Genomic DNA, 19,092 nt, shown 5'->3' with positions numbered 1-19,092 from the left:
CCAGACTAATGAGTCTTGAAGTAGCACAATTTGGAACAATTAGATTCCAGAACAATCAGTGTCATCCTATAAAAGCAACATTTTCCCTTACCTTTATTTTGACATCAAGATTATCAAATTTTTAAAACTTGGGTTCAAAAACAATTAGGGAAAAATGCTTTGAATTGTGAAACTTGTTTTTTAAAGCTTATAATGTGACTATGTGTATAAGAATTCATGAGATTTTCCATGAGCTTTGCTGGTTCGTTTTTTACAGTGCAGATCTATGAATAAGTAGGAAGGGCAAAAGTATCGCATTTTAAAATTATTAAAAATTTTCCAAACAAATTTCAGCAAATATATCTATATCTTAAAACCATGTTCTATTATATATACAATATTTTCTTGATTATTTCAAATTGGGATTTGATTGTTTTACAAACATTGGTAATTTGTTAATGATGAATTTATTTTGAGATACTGAAGATTGCTTAACTGTGCTAGAACATCAGAAAACTAAACAACAAGCCATTTTCTTTCCAGCTAATTATCATTCTTGGCATCAAAGTGACCACAGAGTCAAAAAAACAAAAAAAAAGTATTTATTAACTCAGGCTTCTCTAGTTTGTTTTTTTTTTTCTTTTGAGTGGCATTGTCTACTACACTTTTAATTTAGTCTTAAGCAATACATGTACACAGCTTTCCAATGATAACTGTGTGTATTTGTGTAAATTTGATGGATTTGCTTCTCTTAGCATTTGAGAAAAAATGGAAAGGATAGCAAAATAATTTTTCTTCCCTTTATTCTCTACCTGTTGTCCTTTGTTTTTTATTTGTTCTATCTTCTTTTGTTTCATGTTTTTGAGAGACAAAGTGGTCCTTTAGAGAGGATTGCAATGAACGTTTGTTTTCTAGTGTTAATTTGGGGCATGGTATGGGCTGATTGGTATTTTTTATTGTCTAAAAATCAGTTATGTAATTCAGATATGTTTCCCCTCCTGTGGGAATGAAACATCAAAAACGACAGTTAAGCAGCAATAATAGAAAGATTGCCTGGCGTAATAGCAAGAGAACTTGACTAAACTCATCCACACTAACTGAATTAAACGATAATGTAACCATGCTGAATACCGGTCTCCTCATATGAAAAAGAATGATACAAGTTTTGCTCTACAAAAGGGTTTAGTAAAGATAAAATACTTTAAAAATACTATTAAATGAGAAAATTGGTAAAATTGAACTTTATTCAAAGTAATTTTGTAAATACTAACAGCAACAAACAGTTAAGAGTAGTGTCATACATTACAAGTTCTTAACATGGGGCCCATACCCTTCTAAAGAGATTCTGATGAGCTATGAGTCGTCTGTGTGCACTGGATAGTGCATAGAAACAACACTGTCACTGTGTTTGCAGATGAGGGTGGAAGCAGGTTAATGTCTCACATTCAATGCTTAAAAGAAACCATTACTGGGCTTCCCTGGTGGCGCAGTGGTTGAGAGTCTGCCTGCCAATGCAGGGGACACGGGTTCGAGCCCTGGTCTGGGAAGATCCCACATGCCGTGGAGCAGCTGGGCCTGTGAGCCACAACTACTGAGCCTGCGCGTCTGGAGCCTGTGCTCCGCAACAAGAGAGGCCGCGATAGTGAGAGGCCCGCGCCCCGCAATGAAGAGTGGCCCCCGCTTGCCGCAACTAGAGGAAGCCCTCGCACAGAAACGAAGACCCAACACAGCCAAAATAAATAAATAAATTAATTAATTAATTTAAAAAAAGAACTATAAAAAAAAAAGAAACCATTACTTATAAAATAAAAATTGAAAGTTACAAAAACCAATATAAACATATTATTGATGTTGTTTTTTTTTTTTCTTTTTAATAAATTTATTTGTTTCTTTTTGGCTGCGTTGGGTCTTCGTTGCTGTGTGCAGGCTTTCTCTAGCTGCGGCAAGCGAGGGCTACTCTTCCTTGAGCGGGCTTCTCATTGTGGTGGCTTCTCTTGCTGCGGAGCATGGGCTCTAGGCGTGCAGGCTTCAGTAGTTGTGGCACATGGGCTCAGTAGTTGTGGCTCGCAGGCTCTAGAGCGCAGGCTCAGTAGTTGTGGTGCACTGGCTTAGTTGCTCCACGGCATGTGGGATCTTCCCGGACCAGGGCTCAAACCCGTGTCCCCTGCAGGCGGATTCTTAACCACTGCGCCACCAGGGAAGCCCTGGTTTTTTCTTTATTGGAGTTTTTTTGGTCAGATTCTTGATTTATTTTGATTGGTTTGAAACAGATTAAGTTTTTTAAAATCTCTGGAACAATAATTCAATAAATTGCATTTGTCATTTTTCTTTCTGTAAGTTGATATTTGTTTATTTGTTTACCAAATTATTTTATTTCAAAACTATTGTTTGAAAGACAATGAAATGATACCTTTGAGTATGCAAATCAAGAAAAAGAAAGGATAATTAGATAAACAGGAGTAAAAATTAAATCCCTATTTTATAATATGATATTTGTGTGTTCTAATAATTTGATAATCTGGATGATATGAGCAGTATTGGGGAGAAGATACACAAATACATTTAAATTCTCAAGTCTTTTCAGCAAATTTTGCTGTTGCAAATGGGTATTCATAGGGAGGAAATGGAAAACTCCACCTTAACCTCACACCTTATACAAAGATTATTTCAAAAGGTATCATATATTTAAATGTCAACCTAAAGCAACAAAACTTTTAGAGGCAGAGGAGAAAAAATTCTCTTTTATGGCTAGGCAAAGAGTTCTTAAATATGTCACCAAAAGCCCAATCCATAAGAGAAAACATATTCAGTATTTTTAGGAGAATAACAAAACAATATTTTAAAACCTATTAAAAAATAAAAAAAATAAAAAATAAAACCTATTAATATTTTCCTTAGATATAGTGATATAATATACACATAATGTAAAAATATGTGTAAACTTTTCATTTGATGCTAAGAAGTCCTTTGACAAAAACTTAAATTTTGGATTACAAATAAAATGAGTCAAAATGCACACATAAATAGTAAGAATGAAATAACGTACTCAAATCAATAGTCAAAATCTCACTTAATACTGAAACACACATGGTAGCATAATTTAAAACAGTAATGAGAAAGGAATTCCTGCTTTCCACACTATCAATGCATAGTGTTCTGAAGCTTAGGTCCACACAATAATATATAAAATACATACAAAACAGAGTTACTGAAAAGAAGAAAATTTATTTGAGAAGATAAGATTATCGAGTAAAATACTGACAGATAAATATGATAGAATTTTAAATTTTCTTAAATCCACATTTAAAAATATTTTAAAAAGAGGAGAGGTTGCTATCCAACAGGCATAAGGTTTCCGTTAAGCTGGGTGAATAAGCTCTAGAAATCTGCGTGAGACATTGTCTCTATAGTTAATGATACTTAAAAATGTGTTAAGAGGGTCGATCTCATGTTAAGTGCTCTTATCACAATTAAAGATTTTAGTATGTCAAAGAGAAACTCATGAAATTAATTTTAATGTTTATTTGACACAATATATACAGAATATTGTGATTTTCACATGTAATGAATTAAAAATCAAAAGGGAAATATTTTATATGTTTTCTCATGCTATGAAAATCACTCCCATCCCATTTCCCACAGGCTCAAACAGCTGGACAAAATGACAAGTGAAAAGGTCTCCTATATCTATCTGCTTTGGGTAGATAATAATATTCATGATAGAAAATCAAAATACCAGAATAGCTGCACTGTATTCTGGAGGAAATCAGACGTTTCCTTAATGACCTATGTGGGTAAACAGAAGTTTTATTTCTGTTCTTAATGTGTAAATGGCCAGGATGGGGAGGAGAGGAAGGAGAAAATTTTTCATTGGTTTGCAAAATATGAATATAATAAATGAGCTGACATTAGGGCAATTTGTCTTTTCTGTTTGGCGTAAATAGTTATTTTTCAAATTAATGATTCCCATTATTTTGACTTATACCAAATCTCTTTTCCAGAAGTAAAGTGTAATAGCAGTGATTTTTAGATTCTTTCATACCAATACACTGTCTAATGTAAAGACATTTACATTGTCCCCATGTAAAAGTATTCTTTTGCCTAAATTTCTGTGATCCCACAGTGTGCTCCCTGGTTTCTCCTCATCTTCCTTCCTCTCTCGTGTCCTGTACTTTTCATTTTTTTCAGACTCACTCTTCCTGCTATCCTCCACAAATATGTCGTAAATACAGTTCATATTCAAGTGACTTCTAGATCTTTATGCCAGTTCTTTCTCTTGTATTTTAAGCTCTATGTCCAACTAATTAGAGAAAATGCCTACTCAAGTGTCCTATGGTTACACCAGATTTGTTCCCAAGCCCGCCTTTTTTTTACAGTGTCCCCAGCAAAATTACTACAATTCACCAAGTCGTGCAAGAAAGACAAATGGATATTATCGTTAATTCTTTCTAGGCTTTTATTCTTTATATCCAATCAGTCATTAAGTTCAGTTGATTCCATCTCCTAAATTTCTACAAGTTAATGTCAAAACATTGCAATATCTATGCCTTTTAAATACATCTAATAAAATTTTGTGAAAACTTATTTTTTTAAAACAGAGTAGCTCTGCCTCTGTCTAGGACCAAAATATTAGAATATCATGAGCATCTCAACATTTTTCCCCTAAAAACATTCTAAACAAAGAGAAAAAACAGACTACAGCATCAATTTTCTTGTGGCTCTATTATTTTATTAATTAGCACTTTGACCTTTTGAACAGGTGTTCAACAACCTTTTTGAATTCTATAGGTTTATTTTGTCAAACAGATCTGATTTGGAATCTGATTTGGAAGTACTATAAGAAGTGACAGTCTTGTTCATATTTGTTGACAACAATTTCTTGACAGGAGAAAGAATTTGCATTTATAGCTTGATATAAGGAACAAATACCTAGAGTAACTAGATAAGCAAGCAATTTCAATAAGATTTTTAAAAATCCTTCCACATATTCATTTACTGCAACTCCTACTTTTTGTTTAATATAGCTTGCATTGAGAGAAATTATTTATTAAGCACATTTCAAGGAATTAATAATTTACATCAATTGATGCTCAGTACCTGTGTATTGATTTGTAGTTTATAATTCAATTTATAGTTCATAATAATTCAAAAATGTGTTCCTCAACTAACCTTGGAAGTAGGTTTCACTGATATCTGCCATTAGAGGTAAGGAAACAGACTCAATTGAGTTGTTTGCTCCAAATCACAGTATATAACACTTGCTTATTGACTAGCTTTCAAAAAATTGCATGTTTAACAAAGGCCATACCTATAGTTTGTGGAGAAATGAGTATTGGACTGATTTTTAAAATCAGGCTGTTTAATCTGGGAATGACATTTTAGTAAGCTGGTCCATGGGTGCTTCTTTAAAAAAAAAAAGCGATAATGAAAGGTAATTAATAGAAGGAAAATGATTATATATCTTCCTTGATTATCTTTAAATATCTTACAATTTTATTTGTCAATTATATCCAAATAAAGTTGAAAAAAGGCTCTGGGGGGCACATATATTACTCATATTTCACACCAGCTGTTGCATCAGCTTACATTCAAATTCTGACCCAGCAATTTTCCCTACCTAAGATATATAACTGACTTGAAGCTTAATATAAGAAAATATAAAGTTGAGACAATGATAAGGTTTATTCCACAAGATTGTTGCAAAGATCAGCTATGGTAATATATAGAACAAACCCCGACCAATAGGTAAGTTCTCAGTGAAAGGTGGTTATTGTTAGGTTCTCTATGCTTACAAAGTATATTCCCATTGTAGACTTCAAAGTAGTATAGACAGGAAATCACATGTATTGTGTCAGAGGGAAATTGGACAAAATTCTGCCCAGAGAGCAAAGAGAAATGAAAAAGCTACAGTTTCAGAATTTGTCATAACACAGCTGTTCTTTGTATGAGCTTTGCATTTTGATTTCTTTGCTTCTCTCATAAATGTATAAGGCCAGAGATAGGCTCCAGGTAAGTAGATATAAGTATATAGTTTAGAAATCTAACCAATGCAACAAATAGGGATTTTTCTTAGAATTTTATTTTAAAATTAAAATGAAAAACTTTCCATTGTTATATTAAAATGAAAAATCAATATCCTCACTCAAGACTTGAGGGTATATTAATGTTGACCCCTTTTTAGAGATTTGCGTTTTCAAGAAAAATATACGTGTTCAAGGTTGGTTCAATAGAATTAATGATACCCGCTATGTGACTGATTCTATTATGTCTGTGGGTTCCTATTTTTGTAAAGTGGTGGAACCCAATAAAACATATGGAAACCCAGTTTACAAAGCAATTTATAAGTGGAGGTATGTTCATTGAAAAGGGCCAGAGAAACCTGTACATATTACATTTACCTATACATATGTATAGGGTAGTTTGGTTTTAAAAGTATTTAAAAATATATACAAAGTCAAAATCTCTCTAGTGTTCTTGAGCCTTCATACAGGAAAGGAAAACATTTTCAACATTTAGTCAGAGGCATGTGTCTAAAACAGAAAGTCAGGTAGTAAGATAAATTATTTCTTGTCTAAAAATCAAGGCTGCATATGCCAACAAGATAAATGTGATTTTTTTTACAATTTGCTATCAATCTTAATTGAGCAAATATATATATAACGAGATTACTCACAGTATTCAGGACACCATCCTATGCAAATCCCAACAAGACAATGTTTTCCCGAAGAAAACACATAAAAATGTGTACTGCTTATATGACAAGCACTTTGACAAGCTAAGACATTGAATCCTAAAAATGAATCCTAAAAGTTAACTATTAGTATCTCCATTTTTAAAAAAAAAATGTTATTGGAGTATAGTTGATTTACAATGTTGTGTTAGTTTCAGGTGTACAGCAAAGTGAATCGTCTGGCGGTCCAGTGCTTAAGAATCCGTGCTTCCAGTGCAGGGGGCACGGGTTCGATCCCTGGTTAGGGAACTAAGATCCCACATGCAAGCCGTGTGATGCGGCCAAAAAAATTAAAAAGTTAGAAAAAAAAAAAAGTATCTCCAGTTTTTAAGCTTAGAAAATTAAGTGGTAAAGACAGAATTCAGAGTATCAGACTTCCAAGCCCTTGCCCTTCGTCCTGGCTATACAGAATCTTATAATAACCCAAAATAAAATCATTATCCTCATACGATGCACATTTATTATTGTAGGCATGGATTGAATAAAAATGTTTTCTTTTATTAGATTATTTAATTAACACTACATGATTATGATTTAATTAGGAATGTGTTATGAGGGAAAAGATAAATCAATGTAGAGAAATAATGTACAAATTGCATTAGTTTCACAAGGTTCTTCATGCATGTGGGGAGATAACCTTTGAAGTGTAACATTATAAATTATGGGTCTGTCATCTTGTAACTAAGGATATTTTTGTTTGACACATTGCTAAAAACACTTTAATTCTAGAAAATTCAAAACAATAACTTCTATAGTCAATTTACTTTAATTTCCAGAATTAATCACAATTTCATTATTTGATCTTGACAGCACATCTCTTTTTTGACAATAATTAACTACTTGACTGACACTTTCATGTCTTGAAAGCAAAGAACTAATTGTGATTTGTTCATAGTTGCATTATTTCACTTTTTTATGATCTGAGATAGAGGGATTTATTTGACGTGGAACACTTTTCCTATAATCTTTGTGGGTCAAGGAAATCATGTACATTGCCCCTAAGCTTTAAATGCATTACTTCCTCAAATCAATTTAAAAACTCTTTACTTTACTTTAGCAAATACTCTAGTAAGACAATAAGCTTACCACAGTTATGCTGTCAATATAAGCAGGAAATATATAACTTCAGCAAATCATAATGGTTGGTATTCAGATAAGAAAGGGAGAAGGAAAAAAGGAAGGAAGGGAGAAATCCAGGCAGGAAGGATGGGAGGATGTTTTCTAACGAACTTAGCTTATGGAAATCTTCTCATCTGTTAACAAGAGTTTATTTATTATGTAATATTAAAATGTTCTTTTGAAAGGAGCAAGTAAACATATTTTTAACCTGAAAAAATATTTTCATATTCTCCACCAGTTTGAGATATCCTCTGCAATATCCATAAAGATTTTGGTAAAGCAATTTTAATAAAAGCTAATAATAATTTAAAATAATAATAAGAATATAATAATGATAATGATCATTTTTTTGAATAATAATATAAAGAAACTTATCCCTATTTTTTTCTAGGTGATTCAGACCATCAGTGCAGTGGATAGAGATGAATCCATAGAAGATCACCACTTTTACTTTAATGTATCTGTGGTAGAAAATAACTCAAGTTTTACAATCATAGATAATCAAGGTAATGCCATTCACTCATAATAACTTTCTATCCATTCTTCTTCGAGAATCTTGTTTAATTTTAAGGAAATTTGTAGCATTACTTTTTATACTATACCTGCAATATGATAATGTTGAGAAATAAAGCAAGGAGTGGCAATGGAAATGGGAAACAAAATTCAAAGTAGTGTCCTGGAAATATCAGCCCCATTTCCCACTGGATTTCTTTAAATTAGAAGCACTTTTTCAAGTCATCATTGGCTATAGGCCCCTGTAAAGTCTGAATGACCTTGCAAATATAATTGCAGTTCTGACACCATGTTTCCTTTCACGTCTTCACATAACTCAAACTTCAACCTATGTCTGGGGAAGAAAATGATATATAATCATGTTAGCTTGATTGATTGAAAGATATTTGGAGTCATTAATTAGGAGCTATAAGTATTTGGAATTGGTTTAAGACTATTCTTTTTCCTTCAAAACGAAATGATTATATCAGCCTGAGAACAAAATGTTCTAAAGGATTTTGTACGGATGGACAGAATTCCTTTTCCTTCCACATAGAAGGGGAATAACTTTTTACAAAGCCACTCTGTTCTTTTTTCCTTCACTTCAGTAAAATATTTTTTTTGTCATTACATGGATTTCTATTCTAATTTTGCTTCATATCTCAAAGATATGAAACACCGTAGGATTCATTACTCAAGCATCTATAACCAAACACCTGCAGCTGTCCTTCCTTACAACTAAGTTTAAGCTCCATATAAGGGGAGATCTGTTATGGGAGAATAAATGCAGACACATTTTCTCTTTTGCCTTTGTCAAATTCCCCAGTGAAAGAAACTCAAATAGATTTAGGATTTTTAAAAAATGCAAATATCAATATAAAAAATAAGCTGTAGGTTAGATTTGTTTATGTAAATATAAAATAAGTTAGTGGGACAAAATAAATGTACTGAAACATAAAGAGAATAATTGAATTGGTTTAATGTTTGCGGTTACAAGTAATTTAATGAAATACATACCAAAAATATATAAACTCTCTCATCTCTTCAACCTGCCTAGTGAATAAAATCACAGGAGTTTTATAGACTTCAAGAGCATGATGGAGAATTAGTTTTTAAAAGGTGATTTGGGAAAAGTCATAAGTAGGCATACATTTCAAAAGACTTCCATTTATTTGCATTTGCCTATTTCAAAGGCTTCCATTTATATGTTTCCATTTATTTGTTTGTGTCTTCTAAAATTTGTTTGATTGCCACAGAAAGTATTTCAGGGAATGCCAATACCAAAAATAAAGTCAAGTCGGGGGGGAAACACTAGTACTGAGACACAATAAGCTGCACTGGAAAAGACTATTTAGAATATTTTGGGATTGAGGGAAAAGCAATTTCAAATGTGTTGAAGTATATATTGTTTATTTTTGTTAATGTTTTGAATGTTCTGTCTAGGTGAATTAATCAGTACTACCAAGGTTTAACGATTCTCTGAAATTTAAGTAGAAAATGGGCTAATAATGTCAAAGTGAAATGAAACATTCTAATAGAATCTTTTACACCAAGTAAAATTAATTCTTTTGTCTTATTAGCAAATACATTATTTGAGATCACTTGCTGTGATAGGGAGATGACTTGAAAATCTTGTGTATTTATAGTATCTGTGAAAATAATGAGCTTCTATTAGAAAAAGCACTGTCATGAGTATATAACCCAAATGAAACTGACACTGTCATTATAAATTTAATGCTAGTACCCCCTATTTACTATTGATATCTAATTAAAATGCTGTTTTCTTTTCTGTGTTCCACATGTACATTCCGTATATTTATCAAAAAACATTTTGGAACTGATTCATATACTTTATCTAATTTTTAAATTGGGATTTAGGCAATGTCAAAATCAATAATGACTTTTTGAGTTGATCTCTTGTCTTTTTTATAAGAAATTTGCTCTTCCCTATTTGAACTTATTTGATCTCTACACTGCTGCCTCTAGTACATTTAATTGGTATGAATTTCCTTTGTATTATTGAAAAAATCATGCACATGGATTTTTGTTTTAGATAACACAGCTGTAATTTTGACGAATAGAACTGGTTTCAGCCTTCAAGAAGAGCCTGTCTTCTACGTATCCATCCTAATTGCTGACAATGGAATCCCGTCACTTACAAGCACAAACACCCTTACCATACACGTCTGTGCCTGTGGTGACACTGGTAGCACACAGACCTGCAGTAATAAGGATCTTATGCTTTCCATGGGATTCAAGACAGAAGTCATAATTGCTATTCTGATATGCATTATGATAATATGTGGTAAGTTGTGTGAACTGAGCATATCTTCATTTATTGACAGTAACCTGATAAATATAGAAAAGAGTTAATTCCATTGTAATGGTATGTGTGGGCTTGTGTGTGTGTCTGCATTTAATTGCCCTTCTTAATGTGTTGCAATTCTAAAATCAAGTGGAGTGAGTGAAAAATAGAGTGAACATGCACTTCAGGTTGAAAATCGATGATCCTTGAATTCTGACTATATGAGTACACCTGTGCACATCCTTTTAAGAGTGTTTTGAACACACACATTGCAACATATGTAGTAATATAAAAATTAGTAATAATAATGGTGAGATTCCATTGAGTGCTTATTATACTCCAGGAGGCTGTCCTAAGTGCTTTACAGAAATTATGCAGTTTGATCCTCAGGATAACCTTAAGAAGTGGCAACTATTATCACCTTCATTGTATAGATGAAGAAAGTGAAACTCCAAGAGTTATATGGCTTACAAAGGGTCATGCAGCTAGTAAATGAAGCGCTAAGATTACATAACCACAACACACCTCTATCCAACCTGATACTGCAGCTCGCTGGAGCCTAGGAGCACTGAGGAAGTAAATGTTAAGATGAAAAAATGTAAAAGAGAGGGTCTTACTTAAAGTGCTAAACACAGAAGAAATAGTAAAATAGCTCTACCTGTTTTTGTTTGTTTTTGTTGCTGCTGTTGTTTTCACAAGGAGATAAGTTATACTCATTTTATGGACGAGGCAAATGAGGCCCCAGATGTTTTAGCCAGGCTTTCAACTACAAATCATGCATCTAGCATAACTTTTTCCCTTTCTTTAACATACCAGTATATATAATCTAAACCCTTCTCTTGCTTTCCCTCATAACTTCATATCAGAGCCAACACAACTTTACTGAGTGTTGACAGCAATGGTATCAGCCATGGGCTCTGGAATTCCAAACTCACTGCTCAAAGGGACATACAAAATGTTTCAGGATTTGCTTTGCCTTCACTCTTCTCGTCTTTCTCAAAGCTTTCCTCTTTTACCATTCAAAGTTACCCTTCATTTCTACCTAGCTTCAGTTTTTCAAAATTATTTTTAATGATCTTTGATCATAAAACTGAATTTAGAGCTACGTAGCTAGATATCAGAAGCAAGAAGTAGTAAAAACAGTATAATGTTTGCAGGATGCAAGTACTAAATTATTCACTGGTACAGAAGTAAACCTAGTCCCGAAACCCTGCGAGTAAAAACCAAGGGCAGCCTCACAGTCAAGGGCACAAGTAATACTGAGAAGGTGGGAAATCAGGGTAAACCAGCAGTCAGCAGTTTCCTGTGAAAGTTTCATGAATATGCTCTTCAATTTTCATAGATTGAAAAATTATTTATTAGATCCCTTTCTATTTCAACCATATATCTCTGCTGTATTAAAGTACAGTGCCTGGATTCAAACACGATGGCCTTATTTCAAGAACACTATTTCAATTTCTTTAAATGTGAGATTTATATAAAATATTGCCTAATGTATTTCTCTTTGTGATAATATTAATCACATTACTTCCTGTTTGTTTCAATTCTTATAGATGAAATGCTGAACAGCTACATAAGATCCAAGATTGTGTAAGGATTGGTTATCCATGAAACACACACAAACACACACATATACACATGCACTTTTCTTGAAAATTTAAAAATCTAAAAAAGCATTCTGAAATTGTTCTATTTCTACACAATGCTAAAATTATCTTATATAATTGATCGATGTGGACATACCAGTGTTATGATTCAAAAACCTGATAGGTTTGGAATTTCTGAAATTAATATGGTATAACAAAGCACAGATTCTGAACCAACTTTCTGGTTTTGAATGCCAGCTTTTTGTTTCCTAGCTGTGTGACTCTGGGTATGTGATTTAATCTCTCTGCACTTCAGTTTCCTTATCTTTAATAGAGAATCATAGTAAAATATGGGTATCATAACAAATCAATGAATAAATGTAAAGCTTTCAGAAAAATGACTGGTACATACTTTGTAGTCAATAAATATTAACTTAGAAAATAATTATGCCACAGAATTTGTCTCAATGGAGAAAATCAAATCAGTTCTGTGTGCTTAACTTCCACTAACATGGATCATTGGTTACTGAGATTGGCAGATGCATATAGATTGGAAAATGTTCCTTCATTCTGCTTTGTTCTATTTTCAATATATAAGAAAAATATAAAAGTTTTAATCTTAAATTGATCATCATAAACAATTCACTATATTTTTATGATGTTTTTCTACTTTAAACCATCAGCCAGAAAGATTGTTATACTTCCTTGTCATTCTCCAAGTCCCTTCAGTAAATTTTCAATAGCAAATATATCTTTTTGTCTTATAATCAGAAAATTGAAGCTTATGTCTTGAGCTTGTAACAGAAGCAAGAATTATATAGTTTATTATAAATAACAATATTTCACAATATCTTATATATTATGGCATATAATATTTATTAAATAGTACATTATATATTTATGTATAATATATAATATAAAATATTGTAACATACAATATTTAATAATGTGTTTAGTATAAATATATGATAACATACTAATGTATGCTAGTTATTATATATTATATATTTATAGTATAATAGTGATATTATGGGTAATATAAAGCATATGTATTTATAATATATAATATTGTATTGTATTTGTGTTAATTAATGTTCTTGTGTGCTCTCTTTGACAGGGTTTATTTTTTTGAACCTAGGTCTGAAACAACGAAGGAAACAGACTCTATTTCCTGAGAAAGGTGAAGACTTCAGAGAGAATATATTCAGATATGATGATGAAGGTGGCGGAGAGGAAGATACAGAGGCATTTGACATAGTGGAGCTGCAGGGCGGCACGGTCATGCGGGAACGCAAGACTCGGAGAACCACCAGGGTAGAGATTCGGAGCCTGTACAGGCAGTCTTTGCAGGTTGGCCCAGATAGTGCCGTATTCAGGAAATTCATTCTAGAAAAGCTCGAAGAGGCTAACACTGACCCCTGTGCCCCTCCTTTTGACTCCCTCCAGACCTATGCTTTTGAGGGGACGGGGTCCTTAGCTGGATCCCTGAGCTCCTTAGGGTCAGCAGTCTTTGATCAGGATGAAAACTATGATTACCTTAATGAATTGGGACCTCGCTTTAAAAGATTAGCATGCATGTTTGGTTCTGCTATGCAGTCAAATAATTAGGGCTTTTTTATTAATACATTTTTAAAAATGCTAATGTGTATTTGGGCAAACTGGTAGTCTCTTGGTAAAGAGCTGTATACTCTGGTTCTCTGGAAAAAGGAAAAGACCCAACTTATAATGTTTTCTGATATTCTTGGGGTAAGTATGCCATGGTTATTTCAAGCTACCCATACATGGTCACCGACTGCAGGTATGGGAAGTGAAGCTTGCAATCAGCTCTCGGGTGCCAATGCAGGCCAGCTCTAGCGTGCCCCTGAAATACTCCTCTGACATGTTTTCAATACCACCCAATACAAATTCTCAAAATTTTTGAAAATTTAATGTGAAAAGGGCCCTGCACTAGATTGTCTTAATATTATTTCATTTATCCGTTTTTTAAATCTTACGAAGTAAGAGTGAAGAGTTTATGTGTGTTCAGCTCCTGATGCTCTACAGAGATAAACACCTAGGAGAACCTCGGTGGTTATATCCATCTTTTAAAAACGATTTCTTTTCTATGAATAAGCAAGCTTCCGACTGAGAGTCTATGATTCATTCTAGTTTGATATTTTAAAAATGTCATCAAGACCACATTTTAAAACTGATTTCAAATTTAGACAGATGCTTGGTATCTGTTAATTACTCAAAGATACAGTGTAAATTCGTATTCTCTTTGATATTACAGCTTCATATAAAAAAAGGGGCATAGACTTTGTTTAGGAGATTTTCATATGTTATTTTCTTATGTATCCAAAATACATCTTTATCATGTCACAATACTGTGACAGAACACATATCAACATTTACTCAACATTAAATTTGAACTTTAAGAAAATGGTAGAAAGTGTGAACATTTTTTAATTTTAGTTTTAGTTTTTGATTTTTACTTTTATTGCTACTAAAAATAATAGAAATACACGAAAGGAGTACTGGATTCAAACTGGAGTTAATACTCATCCTAAATGTTATGATCAACTGCCCTGCTCTTACCATGCATAAAATAAAACATGATAAAATTCTCAGCATTTCCTTTTTTATTAAGAGATTAGACTATAACTGATTCTTCTGTGTCATTTTTTTTATTATGGAATATAAAATTAGGTGCAATAGTTACTTTTATTGTAACATTATGAAGGAAGTATGCTAAGCTGCTGGACATAAAGCTTTAAGGTAACATTAGATAGTAAGATAATAAAACACTTTAATTTTAATCAACCTTATAAGAATGATTCTTATTATTCTATCCAAATCAAAGTAGAATTCAAAATTCACAGGTTGAACAGAAAGAAAGTAGTGAATACTGTGTCCTCAAAATAGCTTTATGTGTTCATTTTTTATTAATAGCATGTGAAACTGAGCTGAAGCAAATTGACCATATATGTTCTAATCAAGCATTTCAGGTAATTTGGAGCTAAAGTTGGAGTAGTTGAATGGCTACAATATTTTTTTCTCTGTACTTTAAGACAATACCATCCATACCATGTAATAGGAGAGAATTTTTTCATCAGTATCAATCAGGTACCATTATGTCAGCAACAGAGATATCACCATTTTACAGAGGCCTGAGAAAATCAGACTTGAAATACAACAACTTAGGAAGATATTAAATGTAGTAGAGAGGACATAAGCTGTAGTAAATCCTTGTATATTCATATCATTATTTACTTAGGGAAAAGTAAGAACAGTAAACAAAAGAAAATTCAAAAAGTGTAAAAACTTGCAAGTAAAAAAATGTGTGGGTTGAGAGAACATTTATATTCCTATCATATTGACATAAAAATTGAAAGAGTATAGTTAGGGAAATTTTCATGAATTATTCCATGAATGGCTGTACCCTGTATTTAGAAAATAGTGCTATATAATCTTGGTTGAAGAACTGGAATGTATGATAAACAGCAGATGAAGCAATCCATGGAAAATAGATTAGAAAAAAAGAAATAGGGTCTTCTGAGGCTTGCAGTTAGTTCAGTCATGAATGAAAGCCTTATAAACAACTTACCAACTTGGATGAACACCTTATAAAAATGCAGTATCTGCATCACTAAGTTTAGTGTTTGAGTCCAGTGACACTAAGCAGATGTGTTAAAATAAATTCTGGTTTAGTTAATGATAGGATTGTCAATCATAAGGTACATAGGAAAGGATATTCAGGGCTGGATACCTATTTGCTAGTCTAGAAAGTGTCCTTTTAAACTATATCAAGAAAATACTATCTGATTCTAGTAGATAAGTTGCAATTTTCTAGAAATTATACTTGGTAATATTTCAATAACTATTTTAACCTTTTTTTCTAGTTGCACAGCTGTTGCAAGAACACAGCTGTATCCTAAGCTAAAGACATGACATTAAGGTCTCACTTTCCTAAATTTTAATAAAGGTAAATCAATGCGAGGATATTTATGAAATAGCACAGCTTCGCATTAATACCTGCACTACTTAAATAGCACCCTTCATTAACTTACAGGTTTATGTGTAAGTCTTAAATTACTAGTGGTTGAAACAGGAAAATATTGAAATCCTTTATAGGGATCAGAAAATGTTAGCAATAATAGTTGTTCACTAAGCACATAGCTTGAGCCTATCAGATCTGAGTTTGAATTAGTTCACTTTTATTTAAATAACTGTGTGAACTTTATCGAACTAATCTTTCCGTATCTGAGGTTGTGATTGGTAAAACGAGGTCCAGTCTACCTATTTCACACGATTGTTGTGAAGAATAAGTAAAACAGGAAGCACACGTAGTACTAGACAAAACGCAAGAGTTCAATAAATAACAGCCCAACATCGTAACAGCTGACATTATTCTACTGGAATGCACGGATCCCTTTCTTTTCTAGCACTGAGTGATCCCAAGGGCTTCACAGCGCATTTGAAATATAAATCAGTTTTCTGACCTGACATACAAGGTCATATATTATACTGTGTCTGCTTATCTCTGTGTGCTCTGACCTCTTCTAATGCCATGCTCTAGGCCTGAAGCAATCTTCCTCCAAACATTTCTATTTTTCATTCCCTCACTTCATTCAAGTCAGTGATCAATTGCAACTTCCTCAGAAAGGCCTAAAGGACCACTCTCTGCCACTGTGTCCCTTGCTCTGCCTTTCTTTGCATCAAATCACTCAGCTACCTTGTAGCAAGTACATTATATATATGTTACTTGTTATTGCCTTTATCCTTTATTAGAATGTAAACCCTAATTGGGCAAGGGGTTGTCTGACTTTTTCATTTGTTCTTGTCTAAAATTGTTTCTAGCGCATGGTATGTGACCGATAAATATTTCTTAAATGAATGTAATAATGAATCCCAATCTATTTTACTTGGTCCTGTATAGAAGCCATATTGACATTGTTGAATATTAATGTGAAATTAATGTATTTTTCAAACCAGGTTAGCACTGGGTAGTTCTGGGTTACAATAAGATTTTTCAAAATCTTTCTAGAAATTATATGAATTTGGTATTTTAACTTGTTTGTACTTATTGATATCATTTCCTGTTGTGGGGAAAGGTAATAATGTTATACTGTTTAGTCAAAACACGTCCTTTGATGATTGCTGAAGAAGTCCTCATATGAATAAGTTCCCATGAAGTGTGATGAATAGGAAAACATTTGCGATGCATGAGAATTCTATGCTTCACATTTTAGAATACAATTTGGTAACAAATGCATTGTTAAGCTCACAGGGCTACACAAAACCTACAAGGTAGCTTCATGTTCTTTTATATGATATAAATAGGCATTAGATATCAAGTACATTAAAAGCTGGAAATAAATGTAGAAGAGGATTATGTGGCTTTTACGTATCCAATTACGTCTATCTTATATATCTATGTACCCCTCCAACCATCCTTCCATCCACATATCCATCTATCAACTATCTCCTTTCTACTATCTATCCCCTCTTCCAGGAAACTGTAATTTCACGATTACATTAGAGACTAGCATCTCAATCACAAATTAGATCCTTGAGACATGTTAGTATTTCTTGCTGTCTTTTTTTCCTAGAGAGCTCTAAGGATGGGAAGCTGCCTGATATGAAATGGCAGGGAAACAGAGAGGGCTAAAACTGGGCAAAATGCAGTTCCTAGCCTTTGGCAAGGCAAAACTGCATGAATTTCCCGTAGGTTAAGTGGTTCCAGGTGTAGAAATTTTGCACAGAATGTAGAAGCTGAAAGGGAGCTTAAATCAGTCATCCAAAGACTGTGTCACACAGGCTAAGGAAAAACAGGGACCTCTGGTCCGTAAAATGTCTCCAAATACCCAATGCATGAGCTCCAGAATAGAGTGCCAGCAGTCAGATGCCTGCCATCACACAGGACTTTGGCTGTGAAATTATGATAGAGCCAGCCTTGATTATATGCCCTTTATCTCTCATCTTTCCATCCCCACCCAGAAACCAGAGGTCCAGATGCAGCAGAGTAAGTGGAACAGGGAGAGAGACAACCACCTTGGCCAAAGTGGGCATAAGAAAGATCAAGGAAAATGTTTCTTAAAAACTGAATAAAATGAAACATTTTCATGATGTTTCTTTTTTTTTAAATTTTTTAATTTATTATTTATTTATTATTTTTTATTTTTGGCTGTGTTGAGTCTTCGTTTCTGTGTGAGGGCTTTCTCCAGTTGCGGCGAGTGGGGGCCACTCTTCATCGCGGTGCGCGGGCCTCTCACTATTGCGGCCTCTCTTGTTGCGGAGCACAGGCTCCAGACGCGCAGGCTCAGTAATTGTGGCGCACGGGCCCAGTTGCTCCGCGGCATGTGGGATCTTCCCAGACCAGGGCTCGAACCCGTGTCCCCTGCATTGGCAGGCAGATTCTCAACCACTGCGCCACCAGGGAAGCCCCTTCATGATGTTTCTTTCAAGTTACAAACTAATCGATAAAGTGGATACATTAACATATCAAATCAATTTGGCATTTCATATAGTTTGAATAATTTAAAATTCACCTTACTAGTAGAAAACATTAGCAAAATACAAAAAAAGTAAATATAATTTATAGTTTTCTTAGGACATTTGAAAGCCTGTTAAAATAGCTTACACAACTTTATTTCATGCTATTTCTTTGTGCTTATTCATTTTAATATTTAAAATGTGATACGTTCTTTTGGCTTCTGCAGTGCTAAGTGGTTTATCTCAGCTGGAAATAAGGCTGGACATGGAAACGACCATATATTCATGATTACATAGAGGTACAAATCTATAGAATATTTTGTCCTAGGAAAGGGAATAGAGATGATATATGGGATTCATCTGTACAATAGGGATATTAAGGATATATAACTCATCATACTATTGGA

At 33.4% G+C, this 19,092-nt stretch overlaps 1 protein-coding gene across 2 annotated transcripts in view; it reads left to right on the top strand.

Moving 5' to 3' along the window:
• Window positions 1-17,200, top strand: part of CDH19 (cadherin 19) — a 211,143-nt gene extending 193,943 nt beyond the window's left edge. For both annotated transcript variants that reach the window (XM_036824103.1, XM_036824102.1), the window contains 3 exons: window positions 8,220-8,334; window positions 10,374-10,625; window positions 13,329-17,200. In XM_036824103.1, the coding sequence (XP_036679998.1) occupies window positions 8,220-8,334; window positions 10,374-10,625; window positions 13,329-13,819 (858 nt within the window). In that variant the 3' untranslated portion in view covers window positions 13,820-17,200. The remainder of the gene's footprint in view (window positions 1-8,219; window positions 8,335-10,373; window positions 10,626-13,328) is intronic.
• The last annotated feature ends 1,892 nt before the right edge of the window (window positions 17,201-19,092 follow it).

Source organism: Balaenoptera musculus, chromosome 14 (genome assembly GCF_009873245.2).
Source record: "Balaenoptera musculus isolate JJ_BM4_2016_0621 chromosome 14, mBalMus1.pri.v3, whole genome shotgun sequence".
Classification (NCBI taxonomy): domain Eukaryota; kingdom Metazoa; phylum Chordata; class Mammalia; order Artiodactyla; family Balaenopteridae; genus Balaenoptera; species Balaenoptera musculus.
The sequence above is the reverse complement of the archived record's forward strand: the minus strand, read 5'-3'. Positions and strand labels throughout refer to the sequence as shown.